The sequence below is a fragment of the Salvia splendens genome, chromosome 1 (assembly GCF_004379255.2).
Source record: "Salvia splendens isolate huo1 chromosome 1, SspV2, whole genome shotgun sequence".
NCBI lineage: Eukaryota > Viridiplantae > Streptophyta > Magnoliopsida > Lamiales > Lamiaceae > Salvia > Salvia splendens.
The window spans coordinates 32,881,268-32,906,248 of record NC_056032.1 but is presented as its reverse complement, the minus strand read 5'-3'; the positions used below and the strand labels follow the sequence as shown (position 1 = coordinate 32,906,248).

Below are 24,981 nucleotides of genomic sequence, written 5' to 3'. Positions count from 1 at the left end.
TTATTTTTGTTAATTTAATATATATTGCTTTCAATTTTTTTTTATATATCTACAAATTTTTCAGAAATAGATCTAAGTGCTCAAGTAGCGTTCATGGCTATGCATACATAATGGGTGAGATCCGAACGTTTCAGAAGCTTGGATTATTCTAAAGAAATACTCCATACCATTCATTTGACCAAGGCGGTTGCTATGGACACTTCTCATTTGTTTAAGGTTGAGCGTGTCTACCTATGATTGATGATAATTGTGGTTCACATCATTAGATGATAATTGTGAAATTTAATATGAAACATTTTTAAATGATAATTGTGAAATTTAATTGGGGTTCAAAAATAAAATATTATCATATTCAAGTATTAAATTAGTTATGTTCATTAATTTATTTTTCAGATGCTTATGTACAATTGAGCATTCAACATTTTGGTTGTGTTTTTCATCGTCCAGTTACGTTGGCGGTACGACATCGTTTTCTTTCCGTTGAGAATTAGACTCTCTTCTCTCTCCACCATTATTGATTTCGTCAACTTGCGCAGCAGGAAATTCCAAATTTTAATTTTTTTAAAAGTAACGTAGAAGTCCACTCTCAACGGGCAACATTTAACAATTTGTGACCGTTTCTTCGTCACTCAACGGTCACTTAATTAGTACTACTATCCAATCCTAATTCATAGAAATCAACACAACAATCTAAAGAAGCAAAGAACATTTATCTAGATAATAAATTCTTTATTTATTCACGAACCAGTACTGAGAAGACACCAACAAAAATCAAAACGAGAATAATGTGTATAATAAAAAGTCGATAAACAAAAGAATAATAGCACTAACAATAAGATGGAAGTAATCATGAAACAACGAAAAGACGCTCAACGCCAATCGAAATCGCACCTCGTGGGCTCGTAAGCCCCTGAGGCCGTCCCGTTACTCAACGGAATGTTCAGATCGCAATCGATCTTCGGCTTCACTCTGGTGGATTTCACAAACCAAAACTTGAGTCTGATCCGCAGATACAGCTTGATGTCGATGTTGTACCTGCCAGCGCTCAGATCTTCGTTGTATTTCGACATCTCGTTGGCTCCGAGCGGCACCAATCGCGATCCTTTGAACTCGGCGCTGACATTGCTGGTGTTTTTCTTCCCCTGATAGAACTTCTGCAGGTCGACACTGTGGAATCGATGGCCTTGGTAGAAAGCCCTAGCCTCGATCCGGTCGTAGTAGATGCCGATTCGCTTGTTCGGGTTGCGAATCGTCAGATTCAGCGCCAGATTGTAGTAGAGCGAGTTGTTGCGGATGTTGAACTCGGTGAGCGAGGCCTCGTTAACGTGGAATTTGACAGTGTTGGGGCGGAAAACCAGCCAGAATACGAGGACGACGATTCCGACGACGATGAGGATGGTGAAGAGGATCTGGCAGATGCAGGTGCAGAGGCAGTTCATGAGGCAGCCGCAGCAGCAGGAGAAGGGGTTACAGCAACATCCGCCTCCATCGCGGCCAGGGCGGTAGTATTTTTTTGACGATTTCGACGGCGGGGGAATAGAGGGGCCGTAGTAGGCCCCATTCAGGTGCGGCTCTCCCATTGGTTGAAGAGTGGTTGGAACAGATATTTTTCTGAGAGAGAAAAAAAAGGGTGAAATCTGATTTTAAAAAAGTGGTATGCCTAGACATATATATACACTTTTTATACGTACACGTAGGGATGAGTATTTGTGTGTGAAGGGGAGAATTAGTAAAAGGGCATGGAAAACAAGAGACACGCGGCGACACATTATTGGTGTGGGGTTGATTAGGGTTATATTAATATGTGAAAACGCGGCCGCTTGATGAAAATTAAGGGCTTTGTTTCCCCACAACGATGCTGCTTGGAAATTTCTTCGACATTGACTTGATGATATACCCTTCAATTTAATTATACGCGGCAGCGTATCCAATATCCATTGCTTTCATCCTATCATTGATTTTTGTTAATCTTATGCTATTTTATGCAAATTACTATAATAAATTTTCATTCTTTATACCATATTCGGTGTTTTTTTTTTAAGTCTCGGTATTTCTATGTTTATCCCGATTATTTATTGTTCAACTGCTCTGTTTTATAGTTTATATTTATTACCATATTAATATTAATTATTTATTAGAGTAAATTGCTTTATTGTTAGGAATTTAATTAGTATTTCTGATGCTTAGATTAGCATTAATTTCTTTTTTGTCAACAACCATTAACTATGATTCAGTCTTAAATTTTTAGCGCGTATTATTTATCGTTATTACCTTTTACTATTTGTTGTTATAATTGTCTTTAATTTTACTTCCTCATTCTTGAATTCATTCAATGAATCCTAACATGATACATTAAAATTCTTAATCAATGTTTTTTTTCTGAAACATACAAATAAGCACATAAATTCGTACAGACAGTGGGCAGAAAACTTTTTCTATTGTTTGTCTTTATTTATATGTATAAAATGCTAATTATGTGAACTTAAAATATGAAATATGAATAATAGGGGTGGGTGGGTGTACGTATCGAGAACACCATACCATATATCGTACCAAAAACTGTGGTATGACAAAATATTATACCGATACCATACCAAATTTTCGGTATACCATATTGCGGTATTCGGTATGATTAATTTTTGATACTGTTACCATACCGTTATTGCGGTATGCAAAACTTCATGGTATACCGTAATACCGTTATGCAAAAAAAATCTAGTATTTTACACATTTAATATTTGAAAGTAAAATTTTGGAGATTTTATCTTTTTAATTCTATTATATATATAAAATATAATGTAATAAATGTAATAATTAGTACTCGTATATAATATTTCAGCATATGCCGATTTTTTGGTATGCATCGAGGATTCGGTATACCGCGGTATATCGAATCTACGGTATATTTTGAATATTCGGCGTACCACAGTATACCGCAGTATATGAAAATTGATACTGTTATTGTACTGAAAATTGCGGTATACTAAAAAATCTATATTTTCAGTATTTTTTCGGTAAAGTAAGTGCGGTATTTCAGTATTTTTCCCCACCCTTATATAAATTTGTTTTGTCATCCCCACCTTTATTGTTTATCTATAATATTTTGACTAGTAAAAATATTAAATATGATTCGTAAGCAGTAAAAATAAAATTTATTTTTTAAGAAGCTCACATAAGGACTCACATAAGATGTGTAACATATCATTCATTATCGATCTTATGTTAACCTAATAATACATACCCAATCAAAATATTAAATTTTGGTTATCAGGAGTAACAAATTATCGATATTATTTGGTGGAAAATGGAATAACCACCTCTTGCTACTGGTTTATCATAATTTTCCCATAACATATCTGGACTTCAAAATTTTCAACTTGTTTATGAATGATGTTAGATTGGGCCTCAACAAGCCATTGACCAAATCAATATTGGCTAGGCCCATTTTTATTTATTCAAGTTATATGAGCCTTGCCACAATTTTAAGCAAAAAATAAATTGCAGTTATATCGAATTTAGTTAATCAATTATCCAGTTTAAATAAATTTCTTCAGTTATAGAGATTGTTCTGATATTATGCTATGTTTCGGTTGTTGCATGCTCATCAAACCAAAGGGCTCGAACTTTATGATAAAAAGGTACAATGCGAAAAAAAGGTAGTTCTACTAAAATACTTTAAGGACTGTACATTAATACTGAGTTGATCTATTTTAAGAGCATCTCCAATGGGCGGATGCTCCACTCGGACATCCACTAGGACATCCCGAAAACACCTCCCGCCACGTCACTAGGACTTCCCATCCCACTGCCACGTCACTAGGATATCCCCTTCACAATCCGCCCTTCCCATCGCCCTTCCCACTAGGACTTCCCGCAATAAAAAAAAATCACAAATTCACAAATAAAACAATTTACGTTTACGGAAATAAAATTTCAACACGAATACGAACGAGAAAAATTAACAACTTCATTTAAAAAAAACATACATGATTTGAAAAAAAAATTACATAGTAATAAAACAAAAAAAAGTACTAACATCAACGTCAACCCTTCCGTATCTATCGCACCTTCCACAGCGACCTCCAATTCATTATCGCTATCACTGTCACTAGACATTCTAGATATACTTGAAATTAGAGATGTAGAGAGAGAAACTTGTTAATACAAGTGGTGCGAATGAAATAAAATTCAACGAGCCGTATATATAGAGTTTAAAAAAAAATTAAAAAAATTTAAAAATCGGACGTCCGACTCGGACGTCCGACCCACGCCACAATGGCGGATGTCCGCCCGCCCGTCGCACCGACGTCCGAGGACACCCGACGTCCTCACTGGACGTCCGTATCCGACCTCCCCTGCCATAATGGCGGACGTCCCGGTCGCCGGTCGCGCACGTCCGACCGGACGTCCGCCATTGGAGATGCTCTAAGCAATTTGAGAAGCCTATTTTAAAGAAATGAAGAAACTGTTAGGGAGTTTAAACAAAACGTGAACAAATCGGATGTCCTGAAAGGCGTGAAACACTTTCAGATCAAATTAATTTGACGGTTCTACCAATATTTGATCGGATACAATTCAGGTTTCGAAGATATTCGTATGTAGATTCTATCTAACTTTGAACCCAGAAATTGATCATAAGAAGAGGCTGAAAACGAAGAGACGCGTCTCTTCGTTTCACAACTATTTTTAACAGTTTTTGGCGGGAATAGGAAATTGCAAAATAGTCCTTCAACTTTCAGAAATTACGTTTCCGGATGAATTTTTTTGTACAGCTCGACCACAGCCAGGGGCTCTGCCCCTTGGACCCCGCTACTCGGGGGCGCTGCTCCCGAACCCTGTCTAATCATAAGGAATTCAAATAAGTGTACACCATGCACTTCCAACTTATTTGATGTCTCATTATATTCACGTTGATCAATCAACTTAATCCAACTATACTAAAATATTTAACAGAAATGGACATTCGGTCAATTTTGACAGCACATAAAAGTGCATGTACTACTAACTCCACCTGGCTGCCGTCACCACCGTTATATATATAACAGGTGCGTGTAATCATTAACGTTAATATTAATATTTGATGTAATTAAAGTAGGAGTAAGATATGAAACTCAAACTCAAAATTTCAAATATCATTCCGCTTAAAAAATCATGATTTGGGATGTATGTGTGAATTGTAATTATCCATATAAATCAAGGAGACAATGGCAAGGGGCAGAATGACATAGCTAGAAGCCAACCAACAGCATGTGCAGTTGCGTTCCTCTCTTGTTTTGCTTCGTCATTTGTCACATGGCTCTCGCATCATTAAAAACTTTACACACACACTTTTCATCCTCCAAATAACTCTTTCTCTATCTCTCTCTCTCACACACACACAATGTGATTTGCTCAAATTTTACTATACCTAGAAAGCACTCAATTGATATTTTTTGATACTATGAAAAGTCAAAATGAAGATCGAGATGCACAATTTTATTCGAAAATTTCAAACTTTAATCTAATCAACCCCATCCAAAACTCTTTTATACACAAACTCTTTGTTAATTAAAGAAGTGTTACTACTTACTACTATACACTGATATTTATCTTATTACCACACAATTCAAATATGGGTTTCATTACTTACTTGATTGTGTTCGCGGTTGAAAATTATTTGGTTTAATGTTCTAAAACGTTAGCTGATTGTCAAAACAGAAAAATACAATGGCGAATAAAAATAACATTAAAAAAACGTTGTAATGACAAATAAAATAAGTTCTTGGTACAAGCTCGTCAGTTAAGAATGATATAGGGAGTACTTGACTAAACAATGTCAATGGCTTGAAATTGCATGTCTACGTGAAGCGTCGATGAATTAAAGTTTTATTTATCATATGGATGTGCACCGAATATGAATTAGTATTAGTAATTAAAAAAAGATGATCATGTTCCCTCATTGCATACTTGGCTCCGAAATCCAAACCTCTCATTTTCCAAATCATACTCAATGTAGAAATTCTGCTGCTGATAATTCCCCAAAATTATAGCAGGCCCCGGCCCGAACCCATCCTCCATCCCACCGCTCGAAACAATTGTCATGCAAATCACCGATTCATCCAGAAAGGAGAAGTAATCCGCCAACGGCAGCGCCATCTTCGCTCCGCCCTTAAATTGGAACGTCAGTGCAGGCAAATCCACCGCCTTTTCGCCGGAGATATTGTAGCAGGGCCGAATGCCCGCCTCCTTCTCGACTGCGGCGGCCCGGCCGTATTTTTTCCCAATTTGCCTCTCAAACTCCTCCGCCACCAGCTCGAACACCTCCTTCTCCATGTAGGTGAAGGTCGTGCCGGAGTCGACGATCGTTCCCCCTCTCCCGTCGGAGTCAGGCACCAGATATTTGTACGGCGCTTTGACTTTGACTCCGCCGACTGTGATCTTACGCAGCGTAACGTAATAGTAATCGTGAAACGCGGCGTTCCCCGACGACGGATTCTTTCTGAATGGAGTGTACTTGATTCCGCCGCCTTTAGCGGCGGCGCCTCCGCCTGTATCGAGTACTAAATCGCTGGTGACCTGTTCTCCGTCGAAGCGATGGGAGACGAGGCAGTAGGAGAATTTCTTGAGGCTCATCTGAGCCGGCAGCGACTCCGGTCCGCGGCCGAAGCCGGCAATGCCGGCCGGCTGGCGGTTGGAGAAAATGGAGCAGCCGACAACGAAATTGTCGACCGTTTTATCAGGAAATACTAATGAATCGGATAAGAGTAACCCGGTGGTTGACCCGGACCCGTATTGGATTATGTAGGGCGGGCAGGGCTGGTTGCAGCGGGTGCGGGTTTGGTTATTCCCGCATTCTCTGCAGCGGAGATTGGGGAAAATCCATTTGCATTTAGGGTTTGTGCAGCCGATGATTTTGGCGGAGGAGGAGGATTTGGGGATGAAAGTGGTGATTGTTAGCGAGTTGTGCGAAGAAGATGTTAAGTTGCCTACAGAAGATGAGAAGAGAAAGAAATAACTGTCGTGTCTGTTGCAATTCCTTATGATGTTAATGAGAAATAATTATGTGTCCTTTGTAATTCTAGAGATGTGTATATAAGCTTCATCGGAGTCTTGACAAAGATCATGAAAAATAAGAAATACATTTCTGCAAATATTGTCTACTGTTTATTCTCTACTATGAAGTTCTTTCATTTCTTTCATGGTATCAGAGCGGGGCCAAGTCGATGATGGATTATATCTCTTTATCTCTTCTCTTGCCTACCCACGTGATGGAAGTCCGATGTGTCATTCCGGCCCACACGTGAGGGGGCGTGTTAAAATTCATAATTCTTGTCCCACATCGACTTAGTAACGATCCTAGCTCACCTATATAAGTGTGGATAACCCTCCCCCTTATGAGGCCTTTTAAGGGGTGAGTGGCCCATTTCTAATATGGTATCAGAGCAGGATCTTGATCCTGTCTCTTTTACTTTTTTTTTTTTTTTTTTTTTTAGTTAAAGATGGAAGATTCTAGCATGTCAAATGCTACTTTGAACGATTCCGCTTTCGCAACTCCAGTGCTGCCGCAGAATCCACCGATTTCTGTCAAGCTCACTGATGAGAACTTTTTAATATGGCAACAACAGATTGAAGCCACGATCTGGGGATACGGCCTTGAGTCTCATTTGACCGGAGATGAGGAGCCTCCTCCTGAGAAGATTGCAGGATCCACGGAAGGACAGAGCGTGATGAATCCAAATTTCTTGGCGTGGCGACGTCAGGATCAAAGGTTGGCCGCTTGGTTATTATCTTCTCTTTCAGAAAGCGCTATGATTCTTGTTGTTGGTTTGAAAACAACGAAGGACATTTGGGAGGCCATTCAGACTCACTATGCCAATCAATCAATGGCGAAGGTTATGCAGTATAGGCTGCAAATGCAAAATATGAAGAAAGAGTCCCTTCCGATGACGGAATATCTTGGAAAAATGAAATCTTGTTTTGATATTTTGGGATCAGCGGGGAGCAAAGTTGCAGATCGCGATCAGATCCTCTACATCCTTGGAGGATTAGGGCATGAGTATGACCCCATTGTTGCTTCTATCTCTACCAGAGTGGAGCCTTGGACCGTGAAGGATGTTGGAGCTGTGTTGTTGAGTTTTGAATCTCGATTGGGATCTGTTGGAAGTATAGCAGGTAGCATGGAGGGCTCTCAACCTTCTTTGCATCTAGCACAACAATCTGGCCAAAACCAGAGAAAGAATTATTTTCCTGCACAGAATCGAGGAGGTTTCAGTGGCAACAATCGAGGAGGTACCAGATCCTATAGGGGGCGAGGAGGAAGAAGCTATGGCGGAAACAAAATCGTGTGTCAACTCTGTGAGAAGCCCGGACATTCAGCAAGCAAGTGTTGGCACAGGTTTGAGCAACATTTCACTCCACACCAGCAACGTGCTCCTCCTCCTCCACAACAGCCTAATCTGTACTCGTCTTTTCCCTCTGCTCATCTGGTTCAAGCTCGATCTCAGAATCCTAGTCCTTCTATTATCTGCCCTTCAGAGCTGAGCTATGATAATTCAAGCACAACAGCCTGGTATCCAGATTCAGGAGCCACAAATCATGTGTCTCATGATTTGAACAATCTCAACACCAGTGCTGAATATTCTGGAGGTAAAAAGTTACTTCTTGGTGATGGTTTTGGTATGGATATAGCACATATTGGACAAACAGAACTTGATTCTAATATTCCTTGTTCTGATAGAAAATTGCTTCTTAAAAACCTGCTTCATGTTCCAAATATCACCAAAAATCTTCTTAGTGTTTCCCAATTTGCCAAAGACAATAATGTGTTCTTTGAATTTCATCCTTCAATCTGTTTTGTCAAAGATCAGGTATCCAAGGAGGTCGTCCTGCAGGGAACCCTTGATCACGGCCTTTATCACTTCCTTGTTAAGCAACCACCGATCAAGAGAGGCAGTAGCCCCAGCTTTTCCTTCAAACAAGACAAGGGTTCACTTTCTGTGCACACCACATCTCTAGGATCCACCTCTTTTTCTGCTTCAGCTTCTAGATCTGTTAGCTCTAGTCTTGACTTGTGGCATAAGAGACTCGGACATCCAGCTCTAGATGTTGTTAAAACTGCGCTAAATAGTTGTAATGTTTCCTTTACATCAATGAAATCAGTTTCTCTCTGTCCATCATGTTGTCTCTCAAAATCTCACAGACTACCCTATTCTTTGTCTCAATCTGAATATTCTGCTCCTCTTCAAATGATTCATAGTGATCTTTGGGGTCCTTCTCCTGAGATATCTAGGAACGGTTTTGTTTACTATGTTTCATTTATTGATCATTTCACTAGATTCACTTGGGTATATCTTCTCAAAAATAAAAGTGATGTATTCTCAACCTTTAAACAATTCAAAGCCATGGCAGAAAATCTTTGCTCAAGAAAAATTAAGATTCTTCAAACAGATTGGGGAGGTGAGTATCAAGCTCTTACATCTTTTCTCAAGGAGTCAGGGATTATCCATAGGGTTTCTTGTCCATACACCCCTCAACAGAACGGTCTAGCCGAACGGAAACATAGACATATTGTTGAAGTTGGGTTATCTCTCTTAGCTGAATCTGCTTTGCCACAAAAATTTTGGGATGATGCGTTTTTAACTGCAGTCTATCTCATAAATCTTCTTCCTTCAAAAACCATAAATAACATTTCCCCTTTTGAGAAATTGCATAACTCCAAGCCAGATTATTCCACTCTTCGTGTTTTTGGCTGCCTTTGCTATCCCTTTACCCGTCCTTACAATAGCAATAAGCTTCAATACAGATCTGCCCCGGCTACTTTTCTTGGCTACAGCCCCTCTCATAAGGGATACAAAGCTCTTCTTCCTCAAGGGAAACTCATCATTACTCGAGATATTGTCTTTGATGAATCCATTTTTCCCTTTAAACCTGCTGCTCCACCACAATCTTCATCAGTGGTCCCTCCACCTACCACATCTTTTATCTCACCACCTCCACCTATCACTGATTCTTCTCCATCTCCTGTCATTCAGAATCCTCCTGATAATTCTCCTATCATCCATAATCCTCATAACACTTCTCCTATCATTGAGCATCCTCATGACACTTCTCCCATCAGACATAATACTTCTCCTTACACCACTTCATATGATCCTGAATCTGATACTCCCATTAACACTTCATCTTCACATTCTAGGCCACATATTTCCTCTACTGACTCCTCTGTATCCTCTGAGTCTTCTTCTTCTGCCCATATATCTTGTCCACCACAAGTTCAGTCTAATCATCATATGATAACAAGAGCAAAGGCTGGTATTTTTAAGCCAAAGTTGCTTACTGTTTTTCTCTCCCCATTTCTCACTCCTAGGTCTGCCTTGGAAGCCTTATTGATTCCCATTTGGAAGGAAGCTATGCTCCGTGAGTTCCTTGCTTTACTAAAAAATCACACTTGGACTTTGACCCCTCTTCCACCGGGCAAAAACCTCATTGGATGTACATGGGTTTTTAAGCTAAAGAAACATATTGATGGCTCCATTGCTATGCACAAAGCTAGACTCGTAGCTCAAGGGTTTTCTCAACTTCCTGGTTTTGATTTCAACGAAACCTTTAGTCCTGTTGTCAAGCCCGCTACCATAAGAATGATACTAAGCATTGCAGTTTCTTGTGGATGGGATGTTACTCACTTAGACGTAAATAATGCTTTTCTCAATGGCAACCTTAAGGAGGATATATACATGCGTCAACCTATTGGTTTTGAACAAGGGGGTCCTCACCTTGTTTGCAAGTTGAATAAGGCCATATATGGGCTCAAGCAAGCCTCTCGGGCTTGGTTCTTTACTGTTCATTCTGTGCTCGTTACCCTTGGTTTTACTCAATCCAAATCAGACGCTTCTCTGTTCTTCAGGATTCAAGGCCAGGATGTTGTTTATGTGCTCATTTATGTTGATGATATGCTTGTCACTGGAAACAACCAAACCTCTATCAACAAAGTCATAACTAAGTTGAACTCTCACTTCTCTTTAAAAGAGCTTGGGGAGGTGAATCTGTTTCTTGGCATTGAAGTTCTCAAAACTGATCGTGGTCTTCATCTATGCCAATCTTCTTATATCAAAGATCTTTTAAAGAAAGTGAATATGGAAACTGCCAAAGGATGTCCAACTCCTATGGTGTCTAACTGTGATCTGAGCAAGGCAATAGGAGAACCTGTCCCGGATCAGAGGATATATAGAAGCACAGTCGGGGCGCTGCAATATGCTGCTATTACAAGACCGGATATAAGTTTTGCTGTAAATAAAGTTAGCCAATACATGTCTGCTCCATTGGACACTCATTGGCGAGCAGTGAAACGGATTCTGAGATATTTGGCGGGAACAATTGACTATGGAATTCATATACAGAAGTCCAGTGGAAAGATTGTTGGTTTTTCAGATTCGGATTGGGCCGCTGATCTTGATGATAGGCGATCCACAACCGGGTATTGTACGTATCATGGTTGCAACTTGGTGGCGTGGTGTGCGAAGAAACAATCTGTTGTTGCTCGATCAAGTACTGAAGCTGAGTATCGGAGCTTAGCCCATGTTGTTTCTGAAGTAACATGGATGCATTCTCTTCTTAGTGAGCTTAAAATCAAGAATGATGAATCAGCTGTGGTCTGGGTGGATAATCAAAGTGCTATAGCACTGGCATCAAATCCAATTCTACATGCTAGAACAAAGCACATTGAGATTGATATTCATTTTGTTCGTGATAAAGTCTTGGCCAAAGAAATTGAACTCCGGCACGTCCCGACAATGGATCAGGTTGCAGACATTTTAACAAAACCGTTGGCTCGACAAACCTTCATCCGACTACGAGAGAAACTTGGTGTAATCTCGCAATCGGCTCTCGGTTTGAGGGGGCGTGTTAGCGAGTTGTGCGAAGAAGATGTTAAGTTGCCTACAGAAGATGAGAAGAGAAAGAAATAACTGTCGTGTCTGTTGCAATTCCTTATGATGTTAATGAGAAATAATTATGTGTCCTTTGTAATTCTAGAGATGTGTATATAAGCTTCATCGGAGTCTTGACAAAGGTCATGAAAAATAAGAAATACATTTCTGCAAATATTGTCTACTGTTTATTCTCTACTATGAAGTTCTTTCATTTCTTTCATGGTATCAGAGCGGGGCCAAGTCGATGATGGATTATATCTCTTTATCTCTTCACTTGCCTACCCACGTGATGGAAGTCCGATGTGTCATTCCGGCCCACAGCCAGGGGCTCTGCCCCTTGGACCCCGCTACTCGGGGGCGCTGCTCCCGAACCCTGTCTAATCATAAGGAATTCAAATAAGTGTACACCATGCACTTCCAACTTATTTGATGTCTCATTATATTCACGTTGATCAATCAACTTAATCCAACTATACTAAAATATTTAACAGAAATGGACATTCGGTCAATTTTGACAGCACATAAAAGTGCATGTACTACTAACTCCACCTGGCTGCCGTCACCACCGTTATATATATAACAGGTGCGTGTAATCATTAACGTTAATATTAATATTTGATGTAATTAAAGTAGGAGTAAGATATGAAACTCAAACTCAAAATTTCAAATATCATTCCGCTTAAAAAATCATGATTTGGGATGTATGTGTGAATTGTAATTATCCATATAAATCAAGGAGACAATGGCAAGGGGCAGAATGACATAGCTAGAAGCCAACCAACAGCATGTGCAGTTGCGTTCCTCTCTTGTTTTGCTTCGTCATTTGTCACATGGCTCTCGCATCATTAAAAACTTTACACACACACTTTTCATCCTCCAAATAACTCTTTCTCTATCTCTCTCTCTCACACACACACAATGTGATTTGCTCAAATTTTACTATACCTAGAAAGCACTCAATTGATATTTTTTGATACTATGAAAAGTCAAAATGAAGATCGAGATGCACAATTTTATTCGAAAATTTCAAACTTTAATCTAATCAACCCCATCCAAAACTCTTTTATACACAAACTCTTTGTTAATTAAAGAAGTGTTACTACTTACTACTATACACTGATATTTATCTTATTACCACACAATTCAAATATGGGTTTCATTACTTACTTGATTGTGTTCGCGGTTGAAAATTATTTGGTTTAATGTTCTAAAACGTTAGCTGATTGTCAAAACAGAAAAATACAATGGCGAATAAAAATAACATTAAAAAAACGTTGTAATGACAAATAAAATAAGTTCTTGGTACAAGCTCGTCAGTTAAGAATGATATAGGGAGTACTTGACTAAACAATGTCAATGGCTTGAAATTGCATGTCTACGTGAAGCGTCGATGAATTAAAGTTTTATTTATCATATGGATGTGCACCGAATATGAATTAGTATTAGTAATTAAAAAAAGATGATCATGTTCCCTCATTGCATACTTGGCTCCGAAATCCAAACCTCTCATTTTCCAAATCATACTCAATGTAGAAATTCTGCTGCTGATAATTCCCCAAAATTATAGCAGGCCCCGGCCCGAACCCATCCTCCATCCCACCGCTCGAAACAATTGTCATGCAAATCACCGATTCATCCAGAAAGGAGAAGTAATCCGCCAACGGCAGCGCCATCTTCGCTCCGCCCTTAAATTGGAACGTCAGTGCAGGCAAATCCACCGCCTTTTCGCCGGAGATATTGTAGCAGGGCCGAATGCCCGCCTCCTTCTCGACTGCGGCGGCCCGGCCGTATTTTTTCCCAATTTGCCTCTCAAACTCCTCCGCCACCAGCTCGAACACCTCCTTCTCCATGTAGGTGAAGGTCGTGCCGGAGTCGACGATCGTTCCCCCTCTCCCGTCGGAGTCAGGCACCAGATATTTGTACGGCGCTTTGACTTTGACTCCGCCGACTGTGATCTTACGCAGCGTAACGTAATAGTAATCGTGAAACGCGGCGTTCCCCGACGACGGATTCTTTCTGAATGGAGTGTACTTGATTCCGCCGCCTTTAGCGGCGGCGCCTCCGCCTGTATCGAGTACTAAATCGCTGGTGACCTGTTCTCCGTCGAAGCGATGGGAGACGAGGCAGTAGGAGAATTTCTTGAGGCTCATCTGAGCCGGCAGCGACTCCGGTCCGCGGCCGAAGCCGGCAATGCCGGCCGGCTGGCGGTTGGAGAAAATGGAGCAGCCGACAACGAAATTGTCGACCGTTTTATCAGGAAATACTAATGAATCGGATAAGAGTAACCCGGTGGTTGACCCGGACCCGTATTGGATTATGTAGGGCGGGCAGGGCTGGTTGCAGCGGGTGCGGGTTTGGTTATTCCCGCATTCTCTGCAGCGGAGATTGGGGAAAATCCATTTGCATTTAGGGTTTGTGCAGCCGATGATTTTGGCGGAGGAGGAGGATTTGGGGATGAAAGTGGTGATGTTGGTGGGGTCGATGTCGGCGAAGTTGCAGGAGTTGCAGGAGTAGCGGCGCGTGCATGGGAACCAGAGGAGGCTGCTGCCGGTGTCCATGATGAAGGAGGAGGTCTGCGGCGGCGTGCCGAAGCTGAGGGAGATGGAAAAGCCGCCGTAGCCGCGGGGGAAGAGTGGGACTTTGGTGAGGGCGTTGGTCTTCAGGTGGTGGGCCCGGGTGGTGGACGCGGTGGCGAGGTGGGCTAGCCTCTGCCATGGGTTAGCGAGCGGCGGGGCGGTGGGGGAGAGGGAGAGGGTAGTGGTGTAGGCGGAGGAGAGAGAGAAGAGCGAGAGGAGAGAGAGTAAAGATAGGTGAGGAAGAGACATGATGTTTGGATAGCTAGTGTGTTGATATGAGATGTCCACCAGAATTATAGTAGTTTAGACAAATCTTATCTTTATTTTGTTTTCAGAGCAAAGCAACCGAGTAAATTATTAGTGCATTAATAAATTCTTGTCTTGTTACGTCTCATTATAATCTTCACATCAGAGAGTTACTTGAGTAATATATGAGGATAGACTTTTCCCCCTTTCTTTATCCTATTGTTAAATATACTAGTACTACTAAACTAAAAGGCACTTAGTTTTCTTAAGATAAAATATAAAATTCTCAACCAAAACAAATTTTTGTGTAGAAACGTGACTGTGCTTTACCAACTGTGTGTAATAAATATAAAAACTTTGAAAAGATTCGAAAAATAAAATAATATTGCGAGTGATGCGTTGCTTCACAATGAAGAAGCTTGAAGAATAACTATTGAACGTGAAAAGTTTATTTGGGGCTATTGATTTTGAAGTAAAAGGTGACGTGAGAATATGGTAACTTTAGAAAAAGGCGCGGGGTTGAGTAGTTAGCGCATGAGGATGGGTGTTCTATCTAGTCATACGCAAATAATATTCCATATACTCACAGGGACTGAAATTTTAACAAGACTTTTTACGAACCAATTTGTTTTATTATTAAAAATATGTTAAATTACATTTATTTATTAGCATCTTATTCTAGATCTTGGATAAATTACATTTATTTATTAGCATCTTATTCTGGGTCTTGGATTCGCCACAAACGATAATATTTTGATATTTTCCTTCACAATATACATAGCTCCGTCGGTGCAATACAGAGTATTTTGCAGATTTAATAATAATTGTAAGAGTATTTATTAAAATTATAAACTGTAACAACTCAATGCAGGATTGGAATAAGATTACTGTAAAATTATAGTACTACTACATCACATGTAGTGTCACGGTTTCATAAAAAAAGATTGTTTTTAGTGCTCTCAATTTTTGTGTATTTGTAAATAACATTATAGATTCAATCCAGGTGTTTCATATATTGGTCTTGACCTACGGTCCTACGCTATAGTTACAGGATTTTCAGTAAATATAAAATTTGTTTCAAATCCAGATTGTACAAATGCCAAATAAGTATATCTTGTAAAGACATTATATCTTGATTGTGATTGAAGGGTTAATTTTAATTATGTTAATTTCGGACCGTTGTAATACATGTTTAATGAGAGTAGGAAAATGTTGAATATTTTTGTAAATTTAGCCGTTGGATGAGAAAGTGTACACGCTCAATTGTCAACCAAATATTTTTATTTGATTTGATAAGTTTGAGATTCTTCCTCCGGTCTCTTATCCTTACGAAGTCAAGGAATACTATATTACTCTAAGACTTCCCTAAAAGATTTAAAATTTAAAGGAAACATCAATGCATACATTTTTATTAAACTTTTAAAGTACTAGCCGAAATAAGGCTAATTTAACTAAACGGAAATTTAAGAGCCCTAACATTCTTATTAGATGCAATTTAGAGCATGCATAATAATGCATTCATTATCATCCAATCATTTAATTATACTTAAGCTCTACATTACTTTTAATTATTTTATTCTATCTCCTAACGAAGGGATAACACACAACTATTCATCACTTGTCATCTCATCCCTTAACTATTCTTGGTCCCACTATTTCATTTCTTCATTATTAATTTTGTTCCAACCAATTTAATTTCAATTAAACATTATATTCAAATTATAAAAAATGACATTCATTCGCACCCCGCGTGGAGAACTGCTTGTGGTTGAGCTTCTAAAGATATCATCGTCGAACTAATTTTTCACAGACGGTCCTTCTTCTTCAACTATCATGTTGTGTATAATAATACACGCATAAATGATGTCGATTAGGTTGCTCACGTATCCTATACCACCCGAGGACTTTATAATGTTGAATTGTGCTTGAAGAACCACAACGCTTTTTCGACATCTTTCCGAACAACATCTTGTCGTTGCGTAAAAAGAATCTGTTTGGATTCTTGTGTCATGTTGAGCGTCTTCATGAAGACAGGCCACTTCGGATAGATACAATCGGTGAGATAGTACCACATGTTATATTGTCTGTCGTTGGCCGTGAAGGAAATCACCTATGCTCTACCATTTAATACCTATTTGAAGACATCAGATGAGTTGAGCATGTTAAGATCATTTTTCGATCCGACCTCACCAAAATATTCATGTCAAATCCATAGGCAGTAGTTGGCTACTGCCACTAGCACAATCATCAGGTGAATGCCTTTGTGACAGCTTAAGTAGCCCCCCCTCCATGTCGTGGGGCAATTCTTCCATTGCCAATGCAACAGTCAATACTGCCAAGCATTCTGGGAAAGCCGTGGCATTGTTCGTGAAGACGAAGCAACTCTCGCAATCGTCGATGTTTGGTTTCCACATGTATTCTGCATTGAAGGCTTAATGAACGCCTCTTCAAAAGTTTTTCAAGCATTCGCGTCCAGTGGTATCTGCAAGTACTTGTCGAACAGATTCGACGTTTGCCCACTAGCAAGTTGTCGGGTTGCGGTCGTACACTTTTGCAAAGTCGTAAGTCTCTACTGACCGGTGCAGTCGACTCGTTCTTGGAAGATATTTTCTTGTAAAATTATAAAAATTTGCTAAATTCTAGTTTTACATTTCAACTTTAAAATTTGTACCCCAAACTATTGATTTAAATAGATTTTGTAATCAAACAAGAGTTTGGTGCTGATATGACTTGATGACTTGCTTATAGTACTCTATCAAATATCAACCAAAATGATGTCAGATTGCAAGTAGTGAAACGGCATCGTTTTGTACTAAATTAAATAATTTCAGTTCTTGTACTCTTTCCCATCTTGTTTCGCATTTCTCTTTTCTCATTTTTTCATGACATCTCATTCTTTCTTAACATAAACTCTAATTCAACAAATGAAATTATTTAATACTACTAATATAATAAAACATTGTTTTACTATCTAAAATGCAAAATCGTTTTAGTCTACGTCTGGTAACGCCAATTACATAAGCCATCTAGCTATATAAGAATCTTGATTGATAACAAAATCAAAACAAATCAATAGTTCAATAATTTAAATGTAGAGTTTAAAAGTGACACGCAAAACTAGAATTTGATAAAAGTTTGGAAATTTTAAGCAAATTACCTTGGAGTTGTGTTGTAATTCCAATGTTATGGAATGAATTTTAAGTATGATATCCTAATTTAATTCCAAATCATGCCAAAATTAAGTAATTGACATAAAATTGTATTTTATTTTAATTTCACACATGGTTAGTCAAAAGATTAACTAAAATTTAACATTGTTTTTTAATTGAATATTTTTTTAGCGATATACTTCCTCCGTCCGCCATTAAGAGTCCCATTTATGGACGACACGGGTTTTAAAAAATATTAAAAAAAGTGGGTGAAAAAAGTAAGCGGAATAGGGGTCCCACTTGTATTTATTAGTTTTAAATGAAATGTGAGTGGAATGAGTTACTGGAAGGTGAGACCTTATTATCATTCATGGTAAAAATGAACCGGGACTCCTATTTGCGGACGGACTAAAATGGAAAAAACGGGACTCCTTTTCGCTGACAGAGAGAGTATATTTTCTACTCTATATCATTTTAATATATTTTAAATTATGTGTGCGGATGTATGTGAGGTGAGACGTGTGTGCAATAATGTGTGTTCTCTCTGTGTGCGTGTGTGTTCCATGTGTATTTGTATGTAGTGTGTGTAAATCAATTTAATACTACTAATTATTTGTAATTTAAATATTTACTTCTGTATAAAACTGGAATTGCAAAAGTGAAAGATTTAGAAATGAAAATTCTATTTTAGATTCTAATAATTTCAGTACATCAAACAATAAAATGTAAATTAAAAACTACTGATTTCCAAAGCTATCCATACAATCCAGGTATCACACCGGACTAGCAACTTTTTTCATAACGATTTTGGGCTTGCCAAAGGCCCAGAAACATAGGACTTTTAAATAGGGCCCACTGGGACCAAAATGGCCTTCTGATGTAAATTTAATTACGTTATTTGCGATTGACTGGATCCCTTCGCTGCCAAAAAATCCCCACTCTTTCCTCATCCATCTCAACCGGCAGTGAACCTGCGACGGCAGCGGCACCACCATCGGAGAAATCAGGTTTTTTATTCCTTCTCAATATATTTTCTCTTGCAAAAATTTTATTCAAAAAGCTTAATCACCACTTTCCGAAAAATTGTTCGGATGTGATTATTAGCCCTAATTACGCCCTAACATTCATCCCGACCATTGATTTCTAAATAATTAGTGTCTCCTTTATGCCTAATGATTACTTGGCGTGGTTGATGGAGTGGTGATTTGGAGCTTGAATTATTGTTTATGGTGCGGCGCTTCATGAATTTTGAGCGGAATGGCAAACTATTTGGGAAAAGGGGCGCCGACGAACGGGTCTGTTTATGTCTGCAACTTACCTTTCGGTACTGATGAGACAATGTTGGCCGAGCACTTCGGCACCATTGGCTTGCTAAAGGTATTAACTTATACTCTTCTTTTCATTTGTAAAATTGGATTTTGCCCTTGGATTATCATTTAATGGTTTTATCCATGCTACATTCTTTGATGTATGTTTTACAAGCATAACTGTTGGAAGTTGTTTGGATAGCATCCATGAGACCTTTAATTTATTATTGGTTTGAAAAACGTTGATCATTTATTTGTTACAAATACCAAAGTTCATGTTTCTGCATTTTGCGTAATTAATGGGCTTGTGTGTGCGTTCCTGTGTGAGTGGTCATTTGTTGTCTGACTGAAGTGAATTTCTACTCCATAGAAAGACAAACGAACAGGCCGTCCAAAGATATGGCTATACCATGATAAAGTGACAAACGAGCCCAAAGGAGATGCCACAGTCACTTATGAGGATCCTCATGCTGCACTGGCTGCTGTTGAATGGTTTAACAACAAAGATTTTCATGGAGCCACAATTGGAGTCTTTATGGCAGAGTCAAAGAATAAGGATGACACCGTGAATCATGTTGATGACCAAACTATTGTTAGTGATGTCAATGATTTGGAGGAAGGATCCTTGGATCCGAATGATGGGAGCGGAAGAGGTAGAGGGCGAGGGGATGCTGGGGGGAAGCCATGGCAACAAGATGGAGATTGGTTGTGCACGAATACAAGGTCTGTGATGCAATTATTGGTGAGCTGCTCATACTTGCTCTTCTGCTATCTGTTTATGTGACAGCTAGACACTGTTTGTGCAAACAATATCTTACATTAATTGGTGGACAGTTGTGGCAATGTGAACTTTGCATTTCGAGGTGTGTGCAACCGCTGTGGAACTGCACGCCCTGCGGGAGCCTCTGGTGGAGGAGCAGCAGGTGGTGGTCGAGGAAGGGGTCGTGGTAGTAGTGATGCAGGAGGACCTGGCCGTGCAGTTGGCGCTGCTGGAGGCGGCCTTTTTGGTCCAAATGATTGGTCTTGTCCAATGTAAGACTGTTTACAACCTTGCTCTATTACCCACTCCCCCCACCTTTTTGTCCAAGAAATAGTATCTAATGCCTGATGGTAAATGGAAATAACTATTATCACCACTTACTTAAATGATGCTTGGAGATATAATTTTTGTAAAATTTTGGATTTTTAATATTTTCCTTTAAGATGTTTGGGACTTGGATTCCAATAGAGTTTGTTGGATCGTATTGATTATTTAGTAAGTTGTAAGAACACACTACATAATTATGAATGGCCTAAGTAAGTTAGTTATCATGGCAGTAAATATTTCTCTTGGTTCTTGATGATGCAAGTATTGCTTATGAATAATTGCATTTGGTTTTCGTCTCCTGGTGCCTATTTTGTTATATAAGGCTCCTATGTTCTCTATTTTACCATGGGTGATGCTTATGCTCTTTTTCTTCAAATTTGCAAGACAATGCCCGTCATTCTACTTAGTTCATGAATTGATGATTCAGGTGTGGAAATATTAATTGGGCAAAACGCACAAAATGTAACATCTGCAATACCAATAAACCTGGAACTAACGAGGGTGGTGTGAGGTAAGTGGATATTTTGTTCTTATCTTTTCTTTTTTAATTCCTTTATTATTGCATCTGGCGCAAAGCAAATACAATGATTTTGAACATATAATATTAAACCCAATCCTATGCTATATGCCAACCACCCCTAGTCTTTGAGTCACCAAAATTTACTCCATATGATTAGTTGCTTTCCTCAGGTAAAGTCATTCATTAAGTCCAGACCTTATGGAATTATCAATATACAAGGCAGAATGGTTAGAATTTTGAAACATGATTTATTTTCTCAATGGGATGTGATCAAATGCAAACTCTAAATATTGTACAAACTCCAAACTATGATCTGGATCGTTGGAAAATGTCAACAGATGACAAAATAGTAGCAACAGAAAATGTCAACACAGTGTCAACGGTTGATGCTGTGTTGATATTGTGTTGACATTTTTTGTTGCTACTATTTTGTCATCCGTTGATATTTTTTAACGGTCCAGATCATAGTTTGGAGTTATGAGTTTGCATTTTATCACTACCCTTTTTTCAATTCAGTCCCTTAAACTATATCCTTCATTATTCCAATTGCCTAGTGAGTTGGTTTTCAAAAAACAAATACCTTTTACAACTAAGCATGTTACCCTTTTATCATCACCTTGAGCTGATTTTCTTATTTCTTCTTGATGCTCACTTGGCTGTTGAATGAAGGAGTGGAAGCTTTTTTCAGTTTCTTTGTTCTTGTATGTGCTTGTCTTAACTGAATACTGATCTTATTTGAGAGTGATTTTGATATAGAGGGGGACGTGGTGGAGGGTACAAAGAGCTGGATGAAGAAGAGATAGAAGAAACAAAAAGGCGCCGACGAGCAGCGGAAGAAGTAATTATCAACCTTCATTAGAAGTATGACCCAGTTTCAATTAATGTAACCTAAATGATATTCGTGATTACAGGATGATGGTGAAATGTATGATGAGTTTGGCAATCTTAAGAAAAAGTTCCGTGCAAAAACACAAGCTGAAACAACTCAGGCTGTTCCTGGAGTTGGCCGCGCAGGATGGGAGGTCGAGGAAATAGGTATTTAATCTGTCTGATGATACCATACCATTTTTTGTCTTTAGCACACATTTCAACAACCTCCAAACTCGCTTTATTTTAAGCAATAGTGTTTGCTCAATTAATTGATTTCAAATATCATTGTGGTGAGAAAACGGATCTGCATTTTATGTATGCTCATTCCAAAAAGCCAGTAGCCAATTGACTAAATGCTCATCTTACAATTGTCTTTGGCTATGTCGCAGCAGGTGACAAGGATAAGAGAGAGAGAAGCAAGGATAGGGGAAGAGATCGTGATGATAGGGAGAGGGACAGGTATAGAAGTAGAGATTATGATAGGCACAGGGAGAGAGATCGAGGTTACGAGTATGATCGGGACCGAGACTACGCGCGGGAACGAGAGCGTGATAGAGACCGTGGTAGGTACCGTTAAAATTTTTGGCTTCTGGGAGTGCCTCGACTCTTAATCATATGATCGGAAACGTGTTCCATTTGTTTACTTAGTATGGATGGTGATGGTTGCAACTTTAGACCCTTATGTTTATGCTTATTCATGATCTCGGCTGTGTTCACAACACAAAATGTGTGGTTTTGTAATGGAATTTTGGATGCAAACTGATGAATTTCATGTGTGCATGATGCTTTTTTATCTGCAAAGTGCAAATTAGCACTCTGCGCTCTTCTGTTATTTGTTTTAGCTTATTTTGATTTTGAATTGCATTGCATTGCATTGTGTAATGTCTGCCCATTTGTTTTAACACAAAGTTAAAACAACAAGAATGCAATTCTACTTGAATGAGATGATATCCGCCATAGCTCTTTGAAGTGAGTTCGGACTTCAGAGTTTATCGTATACAAGCAACCGTTCGCCTCGAATGCATGCTTTTTCAATATACCAAGTTACCAACTCCAATACAATTAACCCCTTGTTGGCCAGTGCCTTAAGCATAGTCTCTGACTGCGGAGGGAAAACAATGAGACTTTCGTTTCTGTTCTGTTCTGTTCGCATTTAGAGGAAGAATTGGACTTTTTGTTTTTCATCTCTAAAATTGCACATCATGTATAATTGACATGTAAACTAGGTATGTGTATTTCCGACTGCAATTGCAACATTGTGAACGCCGAAACATTTTTGTGGGACATTTTATTCCCAAAATTAAAACGATGGATACTAAATGATACTCCATCCGTTCCATAGTGGTGGAAGCATTTCTTTTCGGCACGGAGATTAAGAAAAATTGTGTTAAGTAAAGGAAGAATAAAGTAGGAAATGGAAAAGGTAGAGAGATGAAGAGAGAATAAAGTAATATAGAGTAAAGTCAGTGAGAAGAAATGTGTTGGTTTTTACTAAAAATGGAAATGATTCCACTACTATGGAACGTACCAAAATAATAAAATGATTCCACTCTTGTGGAACGGAGATGGTGGAACATTTTTGGGTCAATCCCCAATGAATGGGATATTTGAAACCCTTTAACCCTTGCAAATTGTATGCTCTTATTCAAAATTCAACTTAATGGATTTGCGATTGCGAGGATTGGAATAAAGAGAAATAAAGAGATGCGTCTTTAAAAATTTGTCAAAAATACCACATACTAATTTTTATGGTTATTGTTTATTAGTACTATAAACTTTGGTATATTATTCAAGAAAATTTTTTGCAGAAAAAGTGATTGAAATTTATTGGATAACGTACAATTTGAGTTTAATATAAATAAATTACGATCTGTTCTTTTGATCTTATTTTTATTCGATAAAATTCCAGCATGTTTTTGTACAAACAATTTATTCTCCCATATTTATTATATTATCGTAAAAGTATGTAGTTTGTATTATATTATCGTAAAAGTATGTAGTTTTACAAACTGTAAGGCCATTAGCAATGGGGCGACCTATGGCGCGCTACGTCATCAGTTTTATTCTCCTACCCTCACCTGCAATGTGGCGCCTTAAGGCGCGCTCTATGGTGCGCTCTATGAATTTTCATTTTATTTGAATATTTAAATAACAACAAAAATTGGGAAAAAACTTCATTTCATTTATAGAAATTAATACATTAAAATACGAATTAAAAAAATACGCAAACTCAGCGACGGCGGTTACGGGCCCACATTTATTCAATCATGTCGTTCATGAGCTGAACATGGTCTTGTTGGTTGCGCATTGAGGCATGTCTAGCTAGAACCTCATTGAAGTCCGACGGTAATCCTCTAGCGGGGGGCTCGGTCGCCGTGCTGGACGAGCTAGATGCACCGTCATCATCGTTCCAGTCGGTGATGCTCCCACCCTCATGCTCGACTATCATGTTGTGCATGATTATGCACGCATACATGACATCGGCCTCTTCAACGGCAGCATCTAAGGCTTCTGAGGTGGCCGAGGTCGAACTACCCGACTCCGAGGAGCTAGAACTAGTGGCGTCATCGTGGTGGTTCATTTTGGTATTTGAGAGAGGTAGAAATGTGACAGATGAGCGAAATGGGAGAGGTGCAATGTTCGTACGAACAAGTGAATGAGAAACGAGGTATAAATAACCATCGAAAACGCGTGCCATCGTCCGCGACCATTGTCCGCCGATCCCGCAATGGGGCGCCCGATGGCGCGGACGATGGTGCGGACGATAGGCCATCGTCCGCGATGTAGGGCGCCCCCTATGCATCGACCGCGGATGTAGGGCGCGGACGATGGCGGCCACCCACAATATGGGCATCGTCCGCGCCCGAGGACGATGGACGCCATCGGGCGCCCCATTGCGGGTGGCCTAAGGAGTATATCTATAGTAGCATTTCTTATTCTATTTCCAGCATTATTTTGACATAGTTTGAGCAAAGCTACTAAAACTGTAAGGCCATCCACAACGTTGTTCCTACACCGTCCCTAAACCGTTCCTTAAACCACTATTTGAGGGCCCCACTGTACTTATTTACTCCATTCCTTAACTAAGGAACGGAACCTGCAACCCTCTGTTTCTTATCCGTTCCTTAACCGTTCCTTAAATTACTATTCATTCAATTTCATTTTTTATTTTTATTTCCAACCCAATTCAATTTAAATAAACACACTTTAATAAAAAACAAACACACTTTATTAAAAAACACACAACATTAAAAAAATTAAAACTTAAACTTAAAAAAAAAAACACACACACACACACACTTCAACGTGGGAAAATAAAA

At 39.1% G+C, this 24,981-nt stretch overlaps 3 protein-coding genes across 6 annotated transcripts; 1 reads left to right on the top strand and 2 right to left on the bottom strand.

Moving 5' to 3' along the window:
• Positions 1–708: 708 nt before the first annotated feature.
• On the bottom strand, positions 709–1,819 carry LOC121798560 (NDR1/HIN1-like protein 3). The gene has a single exon (XM_042197626.1). The coding sequence runs from the start codon at positions 1,578–1,580 to the stop codon at positions 870–872; it is 711 nt and encodes a 236-aa protein (XP_042053560.1). The 5' UTR covers positions 1,581–1,819; the 3' UTR covers positions 709–869.
• Positions 1,820–5,720: 3,901 nt separating this feature from the next.
• On the bottom strand, positions 5,721–14,789 carry LOC121747487 (probable aspartyl protease At4g16563). Of its 3 annotated transcripts, none has more exons than XM_042141540.1 (2): positions 14,355–14,789; positions 5,721–6,910 (listed from the first exon to the last, which is right to left on the bottom strand). In XM_042141540.1, exons 1-2 carry the CDS (start codon positions 14,729–14,731, stop codon positions 5,926–5,928), a joined length of 1,362 nt encoding a protein of 453 aa, XP_041997474.1. In that variant the 5' UTR covers positions 14,732–14,789; the 3' UTR covers positions 5,721–5,925. The 3 variants fall into 3 exon arrangements, with proteins under 3 accessions (XP_041997474.1, XP_041997481.1, XP_041997466.1); XM_042141547.1 differs by having other exon boundaries at positions 5,721–6,925; positions 14,370–14,789; XM_042141532.1 differs by lacking the exon at positions 5,721–6,910 and having other exon boundaries at positions 13,165–14,788.
• Positions 14,790–18,772: 3,983 nt separating this feature from the next.
• On the top strand, positions 18,773–22,493 carry LOC121747473 (transcription initiation factor TFIID subunit 15-like). Of its 2 annotated transcripts, XM_042141514.1 has the most exons (8): positions 18,773–18,884; positions 19,033–19,254; positions 19,555–19,907; positions 20,019–20,216; positions 20,699–20,782; positions 21,548–21,629; positions 21,703–21,826; positions 22,051–22,493. In XM_042141514.1, exons 2-8 carry the CDS (start codon positions 19,135–19,137, stop codon positions 22,236–22,238), a joined length of 1,149 nt encoding a protein of 382 aa, XP_041997448.1. In that variant the 5' UTR covers positions 18,773–18,884; positions 19,033–19,134; the 3' UTR covers positions 22,239–22,493. The 2 variants fall into 2 exon arrangements, with proteins under 2 accessions (XP_041997448.1, XP_041997454.1); XM_042141520.1 differs by having other exon boundaries at positions 18,780–19,254; positions 22,054–22,493.
• Positions 22,494–24,981: the final 2,488 nt, after the last annotated feature.